General features: G+C 40.3%; 1 protein-coding gene across 2 annotated transcripts in view; it reads left to right on the top strand.

The window, feature by feature from the left end:
- Nucleotides 1–17,710, top strand: part of G3BP1 (G3BP stress granule assembly factor 1) — a 20,170-nt gene extending 2,460 nt beyond the window's left edge. The window contains exons 2-12 of one of the 2 annotated variants that reach the window (XM_057376035.1): nt 8,823–8,936; nt 10,051–10,132; nt 10,497–10,670; nt 11,488–11,578; nt 12,083–12,176; nt 12,549–12,753; nt 13,188–13,289; nt 13,694–13,805; nt 14,126–14,251; nt 14,360–14,469; nt 15,205–17,710. In XM_057376035.1, coding sequence (XP_057232018.1) covers nt 8,842–8,936; nt 10,051–10,132; nt 10,497–10,670; nt 11,488–11,578; nt 12,083–12,176; nt 12,549–12,753; nt 13,188–13,289; nt 13,694–13,805; nt 14,126–14,251; nt 14,360–14,469; nt 15,205–15,411 — 1,398 coding nt within the window. In that variant the 5' untranslated portion in view covers nt 8,823–8,841 and the 3' untranslated portion in view covers nt 15,412–17,710. Of the gene's footprint in view, nt 1–8,822; nt 8,937–10,050; nt 10,133–10,496; nt 10,671–11,487; nt 11,579–12,082; nt 12,177–12,548; nt 12,754–13,187; nt 13,290–13,693; nt 13,806–14,125; nt 14,252–14,338; nt 14,470–15,204 lie in introns of both variants that reach the window. The other variant, XM_057376034.1, reaches the window with a different exon arrangement.
- The last annotated feature ends 262 nt before the right edge of the window (nt 17,711–17,972 follow it).

Raw genomic sequence — 17,972 nt, 5'->3', positions numbered from 1 at the left:
CTGAAGAAGCAAGAGGAAATCCAGGTAGAGCAGGACTTCAGCAGGGTGGTGCTGGTTGCTATGCTGGCTGTAGTTTGCTCCTCTTGGAACAAACCAAAAGTAAAAGTGATAGTTTGGTTGAGAAGACTGGGTGGTTTTTTTTTTACAGGTGCCTATATAAAATCTGCAGAGTTGAAGTAATTATTTAACTTCCTGGTGTAACTGCTAATAGATTTGATAATCTGAAGCTACCTCMTTGAGTAGTTAAAAAGCAAACCTGAAGACTGATCCTCAGGTACTGTAAAAGAATCKTTAAAACTTTGCAGGCAGTTAGTGTTATACTGGTTGAGGTCCTAGTTTTGCTATATTAAGTCTGGACCTCTTCCAGGAAGACATGCCTGGTGCAGTGCTGCTTTCAGAGCAGGAGCCTGGGAGCTGTCATTTATGTAGGAGTGATCTGTGATGAACCTGATTCCTTGCTGAGGCAAACGTGCAGCATTGCACTGGAAAATGCTGGTGGCCATCTTCCATTTTCATCTRCTTTGCCCTGTGCAGTTTCCTGGCTGCTGCTGGGCTGACTTTGTTTTGTTTTTAATGTAACAATGCCATGATGGGTCAGTCCTAAATGCCCGGATACAATTGATACATCAGGTTTAAGTGTCTTCTGTGACTTCAGTGGGTAGAGGTGAAAGAGTTGATTYTCTTTGCAGTTATCTGTTGCTTGGCATGCAGAAAAATATTTTAAATCTTAATCCTGGTGATTCTAATCCAAGTGGGGGTGAGGTTGAATTTCACTGTAATGTTGGTGTAGCTCTGGGCTCTGAACTGCTTCTTCTGACTGCTGATGAGTAACTTTTGCTTTTTTACTTTAAGAAGCTGCACTGGAGCCAAATGGAAAATTTGCAGACCTAAGAGAAGATGACTGGACCTGCTGCCAACTTCATCGAGATGTTGGAGCAGCTCTTGGATGTCAAAACAAAACCTGTTCTAATGGCAAAATCACAGGGTCTAAGTAGCTGCTTTATCATGAAGCAGTCTGGAGAGCAATATAGGCAAAAAGCTAACTTATTTTTCATTAAAGAATGAGTAAACAATTCAGACTAGCACTGCCCTACCACCATTTSTGATGAAATTTGCATGTTTAAAATGYAATTTTRCAGAAAAACATTGCATCTAATKGCAGGATAAATGAGGTTGAAATAGGTCCAATTGGAAAGGCAAGTCCTTCCCTCACTTAAGGTTTAAGAGAGCCTGTTTAGGATAATCTCATTTTAGAATTAKTGAAAATRTAAKAATATTTCTGGGAATTCTCAAGGCTTTGAGTTTTCAGGGAACTTGGATTTTGAAGGAGTTCCTTTTGTACTTCTCTCAAATCATAAGGGCCRTGTGTTTTTCTGTAATGCAAAATGTGACAGAGCTCTCTTTTTGTGAGGATATGAAGTGTTGCTAGTTAGGCTCAGGACTGATGACCCTATCTTAATGTTACAGTAGGTAACAGTGGGATAGAAGTGATGTTATGTGATATCAAGTAGGCATTTGGAAGCCAGGTGAAACAGCATTAGAAAGGAAGAAAAGAAAACCTGAAACCACACCATATTAAGCTCAGCACTCAGGAAAGGCAAAGTGTTTTGAGGGATGAATTAAAAAAAAACCCRAACACCTTGTTGAGAARTTCTTACWGTATCACTTAGTTTYAAATAGCAAGTTTTCAAGATTCTGCTAGGTTAGATTCTTCTTTTTTTACTTTGTAAGCAGGACCTAATTTGCTGTTTGTCTTTGAACCTTTATGCTCTTAGCTCCAGGAATAGTGTCTGGTGTCATTTTCCTCACCCGGTAAATGTTCATTCCATACTGCATAGGTATAGAATTTGATCTCAACTACACTCACACTTGAGGTGGTCTTTGTRTTTTTAATCTTTTGAGCTTAATGCTCTGAAAATTACATTTCTTCAAAATGGTCTCTTTTCTTTTAGATTCTGACTAAAAGCATTTCAGTTTGTCTCTTGCTTGCTTGATAGAGCTGAAAAATACAAGAAGCACTGATTTTTGTCTAAAAAATGGCAGACTCCATCATATCCACCAACTTGYGGATCACACTTTGGTTTGTTAGCAAAAACACAGGCAGACTTCTATGCTGACAGCTCTTTAGCAATTGCTGGTTTGTTTATTTGTATTCTCCCAGTGTTTGAAGGGCTGTGCATTGCTGCTGAGTAAGGCTTCCCATCTGCCACTGGCAAGCAGAGGGTTTTTTTGGTACTAGCATGGGCAGTGCRGAATGTAATTCTGAATTATTTTTTAATCTTGTGATGAAAACGTTTTTTCCTGTGCTTAAATTTTGTTTGTTGTTTGGATGCTTTGATTAGAAAACAGTTAAGCTTCTAACTTAATTTTTCTCATCCATATGGTAATGTGAAATCTGGCTTTTTGAGAGTGYCCCTTGTCAGTGTGTCTCAAAGCTTCAGAAGGGGCTCAGGTATGGCTGCAGCTGGATAATTAAGCACAGAGAAAGCTGTTTGCCTGGTGATTCTGGTTGCTGTGTGAKTATTTTGTTAGGATCCAGTTCCCTGTAACACCTCAAGTATCTTATGAATGTAGGCACTGCCTGTRTTTGTAGGTTGTGTGGGTCATACAGTGGAGATGAGTCACAAGTGAAAGGAGAAATAGCTGTGCTGAGTTTGGCAGTCCAAATCCACGTTTTATTAGGTGTTGGATTGGAAGATTRTTAAAGACTCTTCTGTCTGCAAGATAAGTCTGACTCCTCACACTGCTCTGAAGTGCCTGCTTCCTGGAAGTTGCTGGTGAATACATTTATCTTAGACTCTGAGGAGTCTGAAGGAGGCTGAAGGAAGATGCTAGTAAGAGTTGAATGCTGGTAACCTCACAGTTTGTCCCAGTTTGATCCTCAAATATTTATTTATTGCATAAGTTACCCCATCGCTGAACTACCATTGACTGCAATTTCCAAGCATTTTGCCTCCTGTGGAATAATGCTGCCTGTAGGATAACTTCTTCCAGGCTGGATACTTTCCCTCTGAATCTATCAAAARGCACACAAGATGAACTGGTTAAGGGTAGGCAGCTGTACTGGCTTGTGTCTAAAACACGGTCTGTGTGGTTGTGACACTGTCCTAGTGACATTGTCTTATCTCTGCATCCAGTGGGCAGGCAAGTAATGAGACCTATTTTTTTAAAGCAGATCAGTATTTTGGGACATGATCTGCCTGCTTATTTGAGGTGCATTTTCAGCTCTCCATAATTTAGGCTTGGGTCAACAACTGGATTGTTTTGGGTTTCTTTGTTCCCCTCGGTAGTTAAGACTGTGTTAAAATAAGGTTATCTCAGTGTATCTGCAATCTTTGTRTTTTAAATACACTTAGGTTAACATCACTCTTCCTACTTGAGAGCAAGTTGATGTGATGACATAAATCCCCAGTTGAGRTGGGCRCTGGAATTTGCCTAGGGATGCAAGTTTAGCTTGTGTTCCATTGTTCACTCTAATGTTTTGTGTCATGGYTCACACAGGTACCAGCCTCTTYTTTTCTTATTGCTTAGTCAGCAGCAGAGCAGTTAGTMATGTAAAATGTATGGAGAGTTGGAATTAGCTATATTTGTTTTGCTTTTGTTGTTACAATTTCAGTCTATGTCATCYCTCTTAGAGGCATACTGGGCATTTTCTTAATGATTTTATATTTTTTTTGTCCATAAGAGTAACAGTAACTGCTTCTAGAGCTAATTATTCTATCTAGATAAATGGTTTGTGGCTCTGAGCATGCTCACCTTTTGCTAAGCAACTTGGAGAAATCCCAAATGATACTTAATTATGCAATGCTAATGACTGTTGACCAGGCCTTTAATTTCCAGCAGAATTGCTGTTTGCWTCATTTGTGGTGTGCTGTGCTTGGATACCCCTCTTTTCCATGTGAGCTTCTCTGGCTGTTCCTTTAGTTTCCAAAAAGCCTTTTTAAGTTAAGGAATTAATGGCTACCAAAATTAGGGAGTAGAGTTGTGTGAAAAGTTTAAAATTCTGAATGACTGTTTTGGCACCCTGAAACTCCAGCAGTTTGTAGAGATGGAAGGAGTGGAGTTCAAGTTGTCACCTTGTAGCGCTCGAGTAGCCAAAGGAGAAGAGGTGAACTGTGTAATATTCCAGTTAGGAGTATAATGCATTGTAGGAGCTTTGGATTTTTTGAGATGGCTCCTTGTATTGCARTGCAAGTCAAAAAAAGGTAATTGAAGATGCCAGAGAAGAAAGAAGCGAGGATAATGTTAAAAACAGACCAGAGCCTGTTAAGATTGATTACATTTTAACTTGTCTTTTTGTTCTGACTTTCTCTTGATAGAAGATGTTTAAAATTGCCACATGCATTGGGAAATGAGATTTGGGATTTGCTGACTTGCATGTTTTGAGTTAAATCGGTTTTGGTTCTTTGACATGTTATTGTTATATCAGGCCTAGGGGGTTTTGCCTGAGTTTTGGGAGAGCCCAAATGTCCTGTGATGTGCATAAAACAGACTTCTATTGTGTAGGAAATCCAGGAGAAGCAAGATTCTGGCCARAATCCTTGTCTGATTCAAAAGTTACAAATTGAATTGAGACACAAATGTTTAGTTTGCTTTCACCATATTCCAGTTTGGTAAGAAAATACTAACCAGTGCTAACTGTGAGCTGCTGAGTGCATTTTTTTGAATACTAATATACTAATAGGTTTTGTGGACCTAAATCTGAATTYGTTAATACAGAATTTACATAAATGGCTCTAATTTACATAACAGTATTTTAGAAATTCGGTGCCTGACATTGATTTTCTGCCAAGTGGGAGCATTGTAACAGATGGTGGAATTTTCCACCAGCCAGGTGATAACCACTGTAAAGGAGGTATTTGTCTTCCTCTAAGTCCTTGGCTTAAGAAGGGGGTCAGTTATGCTGCAGAATTGTTATGGTGTACTTGGTATGATTTCACTTATCCAATTTGTTTTACATATGGAGTAATGTGAATGCATGATTATGAATGAATCTTAAATAATCAGGTTTTCAGCTTTTCCTGTCAATTTTCACCCTTTCATCATTATGTCATTGACAGAAAAATGTGTGGATAAGCTTCTATCAGGAGTAATGTAGTGACAGTTCAAACATTGGGTGCTATTATGTGCTGTGCAATGAAAAGTAGTATAAAGTATTTGCAGTTGTTTTGGATCAGGGAATAGTGGAGTAGTAATTTGCTCGTGAGTGGTAGGGAGCAAATACTCTCTGAGGAGATGCTTGGCTTCCACCATTCAGGTTGTGCTGGCTGGAGAACAGGAACAGATGGCAACTGGCAACGTAGCAGCAGGTGCAGCAGCAGTAAAAACAGATTGTTGTCCTCTGATTAGGTCATGTAAAGGTTTTTCCCCATTTCTTTCCAGATCTGCTTGAGAACAACTGGACACTGCAATTCTTATTTTTATGTTAGGAGTTATTTCTGATAGATTTTTCACCCTTAGCAGGAGGGAGGTTCTCTTAGGTATTGTTTTAAGCATGTAAGTGTGACAGACGTAACCAAGCCACTTCACTTTCAGTATTTGACACCAKCATGGAAGGTGGTGTGCCTGTGGGTTAATGCAGATGAGGGCTTTCACTGAAGARCAGAAATCTGAAAGAGCTGTTGGTRAATCAGCTGTTGAGATTTGAGTGCTACAGGAACATTTTGCCATTATGTGAGAATGTCAAGCTTTGTATGTTGGTGTTCTAGGAGGCACTTGAAAATAATTCTCAGAAGAGCCCGATTCATCATTTATCAGAATTGAATAGAAAACCTGCCTATTTACATCTGTAGGAATAAGCTTGAATTCCAGGGAAACTACATCTTCACAAAACAATTAAATGTACCTCCCGTCATTCTCTAAATGGTGATCTTGAAGGTATATGGTAGGACTGGCCTCCTGCCTGTAATCWGACAGCACAGAAGAAATTTTAACTGTTGYGGAGGAGAAAAATCCTGCATTGTCAGTTAAGCTGATTGGAGCTAAAAAGTGCAGGTCTTGTCTGTGTGCCATTTCTGCTCCCATTGCTTTAGAGYTGGCCTGGCCYGATAGAGCTTCACAARTACCCTAAAGGAAACACAGTGRGATGAGGAARTCAGCAGTGATAGCCACCACTTAGCCTTACTTTACCTTTGCTGTGTTTTCTTATGGTTTGATAATACTTTAATGGGGTGTAATTTCACATGCACTAGAAAGCAAACAAGTTCATCTCTTGGAGGTTTTTGTCACTTCAGACTGTTCTGGATGTTGGACATCTGTATATGTAATACAGGCACAGTTACTTACCGTTCAAAGGCTTCTGCAGAGCCACAGGTGGTGGAACCTTCCAGAAATGAAAGTGGTTTGCAGAACTTGAGCATTTCTTGGAGGCCAGACCCAGCCTTCCTTTCTGCATGGTAGCTCATGAAAATGTCCTCAAACAGCTGAAAGCTTCTGGATGTTTTGAAAAGTATTTTTCAGTTCTAGGTCATATTTAGTCTTTATTTTTTCTGCACATTATTGTGTAGGTGATAYTTCCTTATGTGCTGGTGACAGACAAACCCTGCTGAAAGAGATTGTGTTCRTGGGCACATCCTCTGGAGCCCACTTGATCTTTTTCCCTGTGTTCAAACCTAGCAAAAAGTGTGTTATAAAATAGAATGGGAAAACTTCTTGTTTGTTTCCAGACTTACAAAGATGACAAAGTGCCTTTGTGTGTATTAAAAGCAGAACAGAACACAACACATCCAATGTATACAAAATTATAGTTTTTGTCATATTAACAGCTTTCCTGTTAATAGTCTTTACTATTACTAAAGTAAAGTTTACTATTACTTTACTATTACTAAACCAATCTTTTGGTTTGAACCGTAGCTGCATTCCTGCCAGGGTAGGAATTTGAATTTGTTTACTGTGTCTCCAGCAAAGCTGGATGTGTGTGCTGGCCATTGCTGGGAGTTTGGGTGTGGTCACATCTTCGGATCTATTACCTGGATGTTCTAACAGTGTGGTTAAATGTTGCCTTGTSTTTTGATTGCAGTGTGTTGGGTGTTTGATCATCATTTGAGATGTTTRGACTTTGCCAGGTTCATTTGGATTTAACTTTATCCAAAATACCAACTTCCATGTCAAGTTATTATATATATTCATGTCTTTGAGGCTTAAAGCTTCTGTTTAACATTCCTGGTCCATCCAGTAGTATGGTTGTGACTTGTTTTGCAGCCSTGTGTATGTTGTGTGTTTGAATTTGTTMCTGCAGTAACACCAACCAGGTCACCTCTGTCTTTTGAAGCTCTGCTCTGTWGTCAGTGCTTGGTGTTTAAAGGACAACTTCTCTGAAATTCATTATAGTATAAAATGTTGAAGAGCYTTGGATGAATTGGGACAGGGCTCAGTACAAGCACGTGGGAAAGCCAGTCTTTTTCATTCCCTTTTGCTGTGTTTAAAGGCTAAATTGTGGGCAACTCAATTTTCCCAGGGTAYGGGATGCTCTTGGATATAGTGACAAGAAAGAGCTTGTCCTAATGCATGCCTGGCTTGGCATGAGCATTGCAGGCTCCATCTGGGTTAGTCTATGCTAAAAGACTACTTAATTTGGTTTCCTTTTTCTTGCCCCCCATTCTGTATTCCAGCTGTGATCCAGTCTAGGTTTTCCCCCATTTGTTGATGCCACCACTTCTTGGCACTACTTATGTGCTTTTATTTAATACTGATAAACATAAGTAATTGATGATTCCCGAATTGCTTTTTAGAGGGCTCAGCTAAACAATGTTGGTTTTGACTTGCCTATCACACCTGGAGAATGTGCATATGGACTTTAAATACCATGTATTTGGGAAAAGGCTGTGTAGTGAAGGTGATTGGGGATCAGTAGTTCTTCCAGCAGCAAAATAATTTTCTAAGCCCTCATTCTGCTACTCATGGGTACAACTGAGGATGAAGTGGAAAATCTCCTGTTGTTGTCTGTATTTGGTACCAAGAACATGCCTGGTAYGGGTGTTTATCCTTCTGAGTTTAAAACTATTTTGAATGTGTTTGAGCAGTGTTTGTGAGTATTTTATAACAAGGAAATGTGGGAATGTGCTTTGATTTGGCCTGGCCTCTCCTGAAGATGCATATTGCATAATCTACCTGCAGACACTTTATTTTTGTAACTTCCAGATCCATGGAAAGTAAGTAGAAGGGATCCAGATGGATTTGCCCCTGGRCATGGGTGGTGCTGTTCACTTGGCTGGTGGTCTGAATTTAAGTGAGAAGTKACTTGCTGAGTTTGGTGGRAGCAGAGGAAGAGCAGAATATTTGTAGCATAATAATTTTAATATAATATGATATTCCTCCCCAGTGCTTGAYACTCACAGCAAGTAGTGCTCTGCTGCTGATAAAAATAGATTGGACTTATTCTGACCTTTTAAAAATGCCCCTAATACAGTAGCACAGGCTTTGCCTGAGAACATCTGACTTTTAATTCTGATTGTGAAGTCAAGTGAGGTAAGTAGAATTTGGATCGACTGTAAATGTCTTAGCCACTTAGTAAATCCTCTTGAAGAACCATACTTGCCTGCCACCTGCTTTTTACTGAGGATATGTAGGATGATTAACTACTGACATGTTATGGGGTGACCTCCCCTGCCCTTKCAGCCTTTCCCACCTCTGGTTTGGTACCCAGGAATCCTCTCCCTGGCACCAAAACACTGATGACTCTGAAAACACATCGCTTAAACTGCTTACAGGGTAAAACAGTTTTGGTGCGTGCTTTCCGCTGTGATTAGGTGGCTTATGCAATCAGGATGTGAACAGTCATTTGAAATGCTCATGCTTTATGGAGCTTTTGTTTTTTTCCATAGTTTTCAGTTGACCAAAGAAATGGTGATGGAGAAGCCAAGTCCCCTGCTGGTCGGGCGGGAATTCGTGAGGCAGTACTATACCCTGCTGAACCAAGCACCTGACTATTTGCACAGGTAAAACYGCTTCACTCTGAGCTAGTTTTCTCTGTGAATTTCTTGTGTGTTAAAATTGGTGAATGAGCTTATTACTTATGTCTTAGCTTGCTGAATTTGGACTCCTAAAGACTGATTTATTCAAGATGATGAGTATCACTTGCTTTTGGTTTTGATCAGCTGGGTTAAAAGATGGATAATAAAGATTACAGGAATTCTTTAAATRTCTGAGTTCTGGTTGTAACTGAAATGCTGCTTGCTACTTCTGGTTGTAATCCATATGAATTGGAGAAATACTCCCTAGTTAAGCATTTCTGTAGTTTTTGGCTTGATAAAATGCCCCCTGACTAGGAGAAAACATTGAGTAAGTTGTGCACTTGTGTACATGTCTCTCTTGGGAGTCACACCAGCTCTTTCTTAAAGGAAAGTTAGGAAAACTGTGGATATGCAGCAGACTACAATCTCTTATTCAAACAGATTGGTCCTGTTTGGTTTGACAGGTATCCTTTCTGGATGAACAGTTTCTGAAACCTTCCCTCTCGCAGTCTCAAGAACACTCATTCAGAGTGTTTCTTCACTTGGGTGGACAGCTGACCTCATCCATTTGGGTCAGAGGCCAGTTGACTCAGTGCCATGGAATCCATTCCACTCTTCTRTCTGCTGGCAGAATGCAGTACTGTGGTGCTTAGGGCATTTCAGCTTGTAATCTCTCAGTTACAGAAAGGAAGATTTACCTGCAGTACTTTSTTTTSYKYWKMWRMRSAAAASATTCCTCCTTGCTCAAGCTTGGAATCAGAGCTTCAGGGGGAGCCTTCAGCATCCCAGATGTTCATCGTATTGCTTTGGGAATGTTGTGCTGAAAGGGGATAATGGGATTTGATAATGCGCTCCCATGAGACTTTGGTTTTGGCTTTTTGTGCCTCTGACATACCTGAATGCTACAGTTTACATTGGAGAACTTTGCATTTTCCCCCTACACCCAGATTGGTAACAGGGTCATGGGATTGTGTGGCTCTGTTACAGTGATTCAGACAGGGAACTTGTTTGAAAGCATATAATTCATATTGTACTCTAATGTAGAGAGTCAGTGTTCTTAACACAGCAAAATTGGCATTAAAATACTTCTTTCCAACAGGTTTTATGGAAAAAACTCTTCTTATGTCCATGGTGGTTTGGATTCCAATGGAAAACCAGCTGATGCAGTCTATGGGCAATCTGTAAGTACTTAAAAAAAACCCTGTTCTTCTATTTTGCCACCTTTGTGGCTGTGAAGTGGATCCAGCTGTGATTCACCCCCACCCCTGTTCAAGTGCTTTGTGGAAAAAAAAGGGGAAAGGGAGAAACAAAACTCCCTTAACTGTAGACAGCAATAGATAGGCAAAAAGTGCTTTCCTTATTGAAAGCTCATAGTGTAAAATTGCTTGCAAAGCAAACCTAGCAAGCATCCTGCCAAGCTTTCTCTCCAGAGTTAGGGGATGTATCCTGAACCAGTGTTTTATACTTTTGCTTTCTCTGAAGGCTGCTAACTTAGCAAAAATGGTTTCTGCAGCATAACCTCACACGTGTTCTGTTCTTTCCTAGGACATCCACAAGAAGGTGCTATCACTAAACTTCAAGGATTGCCACACAAAGATCCGTCATGTGGATGCCCACGCCACCCTCAATGATGGTGTGGTGGTGCAGGTGATGGGGGAGCTCTCCAATAACATGCAGCCCGTGCGCAGGTTCATGCAGACCTTCGTGCTTGCACCTGAGGTGAGTGTGCTGGACTGGCCATGGGGCTTCTGACACCATCACTGAGCTTTGTCTGCTTCAGGCTTGCAATCTGAAGGGCTAGACCTGGGAGGTAACTTGTCACAAAATTCAGCAGTAAYGTTCTGAAAATTCCTTTGGGAACTACACTGCTTCTGGGTGATTGCACATTAACCTTGGGTATTGAAATAGGTTATAAATATCCTGACTTTGGACTCCTAGGTTAGTACAACATGTTTTTTCCTAAGCATATTAAAATTGTTATCTTTGATTTGCTCTTCTAGCAACTAGTCTTAATACTGAAAAAGAAGTAGTAGAAAAAGAGGAGTGCTTCCTGTCACTTGAAAACATGGATTTCAAATTTTCTTGTTCATTAAATGCTGACTTAGCATTTGAAATGGCATTTTTAAATAGACATGTTTTTTAACAAAGCAGTTCACAGGATTGAAAATGATAGTGAAAAAGGAGTGTTGCAAGACCATTTTTTTTTCAATAAGACTTGGAGATAAGAATTGATACTTTAGACACCAGGAAGTTGTCACTCACGCTTGCTTCAGTGTTGCAAGCTATTGGAATGAAAAGCACTGCAATAATATTTTTTCCTTTTTTCCATGCATTTTTGACTTGTTAGGAGTGATGTCTTTTTTCTTTCTTGTTTTCCTGCCCCAAATATCATTATTTTCTTTAAAGAGGTCATTTTGGATTAAACTTACGTGGGAAGAATTATATGCTCATACCTTTCTTGCTTTCACATTATTTCAATTTTTATATTACTGGATTGATGTAGTTGAATCAGTTCTTCCCTTTGATTTGCTTTTAGGGTTCTGTTGCAAACAAGTTCTATGTCCACAACGATATCTTCCGCTAYCAGGATGAGGTTTTTGGGGACTCTGACACTGAACCTCCAGAGGGTAAGTAGCAACATTTTTTGTATGGTTCTGTTGGTGTTTGTTTCTGGATCTATATCAACATTCTATTCCCAGACCAAAGGTTGTCTTCCTGGAGAAGACAGATCAGTATTAAGTTTCATATGCTTGTAGGTTTTTTCCTTTCCTGTAGTTCCTTTACAGTCCAGTAAGGAGTTCTGACTTGCAGATGATTATTTTTCTGGCATATTCTGTTTCTATTAAAAGAACTGTAAGACTTACTTTGGCAGTTGCAGTCAGATGTGTAGGTTATAAATCTGGTTCTCTGAAGTACTTGGAACATGKTGTTTAACCTTGGTCAGAACTGAGTAATGAAAAGTGATAGTGGAAATACAGGGAAATGACTGTTCCATGTGGCATCTTGAAAGTGCTCCCCTATGTGCTCCCTTTGGTAGATACTTCACCTGTATATTGTGGTGGGTGCCTTGTGTTTGAGCCTCATACTGAAGATGTATGTTGTGGTTTTTTTCCCTTTCTAACGTTGTTTAGAATCTGAGGAGGAAGGGGAGGAACCTGAGGAAAGACAGCAGACACCTGAGGCTGTTCCTGATGATGGTGGTGCTTATTACGAGCAGGCTGTGAGGTAATAATACATTTGTACATGAAGTCAGGTGTTGTGTGAGACAGSCTGCTTGTAGAACAGGTCAAATCAATTTATTGCTGTTAACAGTTTCCCTCTGACAGTCAAAAGATTTCTGTTTATTCAGCAGCTGAAATCAAAATGCTTTTAGGCTGAACATGGAGACAGTGAATTTTTTTTTCTGCTTTATAGTGTATCAATGCAAAATTTGCATCCCTTTGCAATGTGGCCTTACTTAGGCAGATTGGTCTTGTTCTTTCTCTCAAGTGTCATGTGACTGACTTCTTCTGTATTGGATAAGTAGTACTACTTATCAGTAATAGAATAAGTGCAATACCACCTCTTTTTCCTGCTTTTTGTGCTGCTGTATTATAGCAATGACATCGAGGAGCACCTGGAAGAGACAGCTGCAGAGGCAGAGCCTGAGCCAGAGGCAGAACCTGAGCAGGAACCTGARCCAGAGGYGCAGGAAGAGAAGTCTGAGCCAGTRTTAGAGGARTCTGCTCCAGAAGAGACTGTGGAAAAGAGTCCTTCTCCAGCTCCTGCTGATCCAGCTCCTGCAGTGCAAGAGGACTCCAGGGTAATGACAGTGGATCTCTCTTCTCTGATGTGGTGGTTTCATGTATGGCTCTCCAGTCTATTTACAGAGTAGAGTATTTTTACTATTTTGCTATTTATTTTACCTGGGAAATTTTGTCACTTCTCAGTGTTAAGGAAGGTAAAAGTGGACAGATCAGTATTCAGGAATCCAGTACTTCTGTTAACATTTGTATGATACTTGGTGTTGGGCCACTGCTATGTCCTGTTGCAAGTCTGTGGAATTCAGAAATACTGTAATGATGATGGAGTCACACTTCTACTCTTAAGTTTTTTCAATTTAAATAATTCAAAGGAAATTGGGAAACTGCTGTTGGCTCCCAAATTTCATGTGTGAATCAAAATTTGTTCCTGTTACCTGTACCATTCACAAGGAGATGTAGTTGTGTTAATATTATCTTTCTCATTTTTTTAAAGGCATTTTCCTGGGCATCAGTAACCAGCAARAACCTTCCTCCCAGTGGGGCTGTTCCAGTATCAGGAATACCACCTCATGTTGTGAAAGTACCGGTCTCGCAGGTAGGAATCCAGCACCTGGACAAGTTTAAGTGYTAAAYTGGCTGACGGTAAACTGAGGTGGGRAAAAGTAGAGTGAAATCTATTTGCTTATGATTTGACTTTCCAGGCCCTAAAGACTTTAGAATTCTGTTATTCCTGATAGACTTTATTAAGATGTTATTCCTTGATTTTTGGGTTGAGAATTAATTGTTTCTCATGGAGGAAAACAGGGAATGTTCATATGGATGCTGCTTGCTTTTAGCATGTAAGCCAACATGAGCTAACATGCACATTTTAGTCAGGGAGGAAAACATTACTTTTTTCTGCTATTTTTGTCACCAACTTGACCGTGAGCTCTTAAAAGCTGAGGCTACTGGTATGTCTGTCTGACTCTCAACTGTTCACTCCTTTTTTAATTGATACAGCCCCGCCCTGAGGCAAAGCCTGAATCTCAGACCCCCCCTCAGAGACCTCAGAGGGATCAACGAGTGAGGGAGCAGCGAACRAGCATCCCACCACAGCGAGGTCCCAGGCCAAGTAAGAGAGAAGCTGCACAGAAGCACTGTTTTCTGTTGTTCAGAGGTTTTGGGGAAATAATGTGATTATTAAAGCTTTTAAAGTCTCATTATTTGTCAGTAAGTAAATTACTTTTATTCAGATAAAACTTCAAGTTTGGCCTCAGGTGATAAAAAGCAAACAGTTAAAACTTGCTAGTGTMGAATGATTTCCTTTTTTATCTATGACTGGATAGTGTGAATTCTGATTCTTGTATATGATGCTAACTCTGATTATGGCTTGTTTTTCTGTTTGATGTGGGGACTGACTTTCCTAAAATCAKTTATACTTTCCTGTTCCAGTTCGYGAGGGTGAACAAGGCGATGTGGAAACCAGGCGGATTGTGAGATACCCAGATAGTCATCAGCTCTTTGTTGGGAACCTTCCCCATGAYGTGGATAAATCTGAACTTAAAGACTTTTTCCAAAGTAAGCTGGTTGCTTTGCTGTACTCTGAGGGGGTGGGGGTTGCAGCCATGGGCGTGGTCAACAGAGCATTCTAATGTATGACCCAAGAACTTGGCTTTTCTCTTGCAGGCTATGGCAATGTTGTTGAACTCCGCATCAACAGTGGTGGAAAGCTCCCCAATTTTGGGTTTGTGGTGTTTGATGATCCTGAGCCAGTTCAGAAGATCCTTAGCAACAGGGTAAATAAATTTCTAGTCAGTGGTTTTTGGTCTATTAACAACAGACAGACTGTTTTCAGTTTAACAGAAAGACTAAAAGGGACCAAGTACAATCTCTTTCTTGAGCATATTAAAGTAGGTGTGGTGTCTTTCCCTCCTATTACCAAGTCTTTTTTCATTGAAGCAATTTGTAGCAGCTTGTTGCAGAGCCTTTTTCTAGTGAGRTTGCTGAACACAGGAAGTGTATAAATAGCTTTCAGGAAGACAAGGTAGAGTGRGTCTGATTCTATGGACAAGTAGAATCCTGTTTGTCAGTGGCTGAAAGGAAGAAGCTCTATTGGTGTACYGGCTGAAAAGAATTTTGCTAACAGAGACAGGAGGTACCTGCTCAGCCTGTCAGCAGTGATTGCTAATGTGGAATGTGTGCCCATGCYTGCCTGCTGTGGTAGGCAGGGACTCTGGATGCCCCTCCCAGCTGTCCAGTGAGCTTGCTTACAGCCCAGCTCTTCTCTAAAACACAGAATGTTCAGAAAAGCCTGAGATGGCTTTTCAGCTGTCACTCCTTCACATCTTTGTCTTCTCCATTAAGGCCCAAGACTGGATGCATGGTTTGACTATTGCCATTGTAAGTAATCCTAAGACAGTTCCAATCTTTCATGGAGAGCAGGATATGAGACAAAGTTGCAGGAATCTGCTTGACCTGGAAGAGCTCCTGGTGAACCGTTAATGAAAGCACCTTCTCTGCTTCTGTTGCAGCCCATCATGTTCAGGGGAGAGGTGCGCCTGAACGTGGAGGAGAAGAAAACACGAGCTGCCAGGGAGGGTGACCGCAGAGATAACAGACCCCGTGGACCTGGAGGCACTCGTGGGGGGCTGGGAGGTGGGATTCGAGGGCCTCCACGTGGAGGAATGTCCCAGAAGCCAGGATTTGGAGCTGGAAGGGGGATCGGGCAACGCCAGTGAATCATCGTGGATGTTGACATGGTGGCGCAAACCCTTTTTCCTGCAGATTTGTGAATTTCAGCCTTGGGTATCTTGGAATGTGGCCCTAGCCTGTTATAGACTGCTACGTTTGATACTATTTTGGCCCCTTTTTGTTTGTGTTATGGTTCTGTGATTTATTTTTTTCTAGTCCTTGTCCCAGATTCCAGCTTTGTGGAACAACGTTTTAGGAAAAGTGGATTTTAAAAAGAACTGAATTTTCTTGTTCACCTCAAACTTATGGACTGATTTTTGGTTTTTTTTTTGGTACCAGTGGTTTTTCCTAAAGGAGTGTCTCTTTCTTTTTTCTTTTTTTTTTTCCTCCCCTCTTTCTACTGAATTTGGGTGCATTTCAGTCAGTGGAATGATATTTCACGTGCATGCGTTCAAGAGCCTGTAGGAAAACATAGTTCTTGGCAAGTATTTCAAGGGCAGAAAAGCAAAACTCTTGATGTTTCTTTCTTTGAGGGTCATATGAACATCCTCCGGTCCGGAGACATTGCCACTTGAAAAATTGACTTTCACCTTTCTGTGGCGCTGTAAAAGTGGAATAATGGGTATCCGTAGAATCTTTCTTTTGATACATGATCACAGCAAGGAATTCGAACTACTGTTTTACCACTTTGAAATTTTGGATTGTGGGATAGGTTTTAAATGTCTAGAACTTGACTCTTCAAACACTTTTCCTGAACTTGTGAAATTTTTTATTGAAATAGGGAGGTTTTTTCATGTTTAGTTTGTATTTGTATAAAAAAAAAAGCAAAATTGTTGTGCCTTCTATTTATCTCTCATTCCAGTTTTGGCAAATTGTTTAAAAAAATAAAAATAAAAAAGGTCTAGATTTGCTTTATCAAGTCAAGAGTATGTTGGAGTTTTTCCAAGGGGAAGAGACTCTTCAGTCACTACGTTTACAAGGTAGAGGTGGTTATAGCTAAAGCTTTTAACACCTGTGCATCAGTTTGGCTGCATTTAAATAATTAAAAATAAATACTTTTTGGATGCAAAAGTTAATAACTTGAACTTGAAGCTGGGCAGGTCCTGTTACAACTGTTGCAAAAACACAAGTGGAGCAGAAATACCTGTGTCACATTCTTTACAGTTGCAACTGCTGTGAGTGTTRTTTTTGCAGTACTTCATTCCTTGCTTCAGACCTGAAGTGGATAAGATGATATTTTTGTCAGAAGTATGGAAGGTGCTTGTCTGTCCAAGTGTTAAGATGTTGAATGCTCTCCACTGCCTTTGAAGAAGATRAAACTGAAAATAAAATACAAAACTGGGTAATTTCAGTCCAAGTGATCTTGTAAGATTGTGGTGCACAAAGAAGTATTTCTGTAATGGCTGATGTTGAATATCTGGATGAAAATGGTGAATTTGTGTCTATGCAGACCTTCAGATTTCTTGGTAGCACAATAGAGCTGCATAGAAACATTTGCTGATGTGTGTCAGGTGTCATTGTTGCCATGTTTCTTGGTTTATTGATATAATGACTGTGCATATGCAGTATGTCATCTCTTGCCCTGTGCTTGTTGTAAGCTCTGCAGCAGAGCTGCCCTCAGTATTACCTGTCCCCAGCAGTCATGTTCTYCCTTTTACTTGCCACACATACTGGTTGAACCTTATTGTACTAAATGTTGCTAGARTGTTGGTTTCTGTTTTATTTTTTCTCTTTACATTTGTTACACTGTCCCTTCTTACAGCTGTGTCTCAAATTGGCCTTCTTACCATCTGAACCTGAAGATTTTTAAATACCTTGGTCAACTGGGGGAGAGTGGGAGCTCTGGTATGCTTTCACAGCCAGCATTYGGGGAATTCTGCTTCCTCTTGTGGTGGGAACTGGTATTTTTTTCAAAAACAGAAGCTTTTTGCATTTTTTTTTTGATCGGGAATGCCTGTAAGGTCAAAGTCTGCAATGGAGATCTTTCACTGAATTCTGTCCTTGTTGTCTGTGATAYGTTTTTCTCCTTTGTTGGGTTTCTGCTGTTCTTGACGTTAAATCCGAAGACTGCAGTAACAGGTTGCACTTCAAACTTATCAAAGTGCTTTTAATAGAAGCTTTTATAGCTCTTAACCAAATCTGCAAAAGCATCCATAAGCTTGAACCCCARTTTCTGTAGWGGGAGCTGGACAGTTCTGGCTCAYTGCTGTCTGATTTGAAAGAGGAGTGTCAGTGAAGAATTTGGAAGGGTGAACTGTATGCTTGTTCTCACGTGAATCGTACTCTCGGTATGTTGACCYAGAAAGTRATGTTCTTGTCCCAGGATGACAGGYRAAATAAAGTATTTACATAAATTCTGTTGGATTGTCTTGTAAAGAAATACTTTTCGAAAGTAAGTTATGTTGTAGAGTGACTCTGGCTATCTGCATTTTGGTGGTTTTGTGACTCGCTAATAACAAAGTCCCCTGAAAAGACCTGTAAAATGTTGCATATCAGTTTTGGTATTTAGGCTGGTAGGCCTTCTGTTTTTTGCTTTGCTATACTGTTAAAACTTCAGTATCTCTTGTCTAAGGCCTCCACTGCTTTGCATACATTCTTGGAAGATGAC

This window comes from Malurus melanocephalus, unplaced genomic scaffold (assembly GCF_030028575.1).
Source record: "Malurus melanocephalus ecotype Western Australia unplaced genomic scaffold, MMel_1.1 scaffold_269, whole genome shotgun sequence".
Lineage (NCBI taxonomy): Eukaryota > Metazoa > Chordata > Aves > Passeriformes > Maluridae > Malurus > Malurus melanocephalus.
This window is presented reverse-complemented; position numbering and strand designations above follow the sequence as displayed.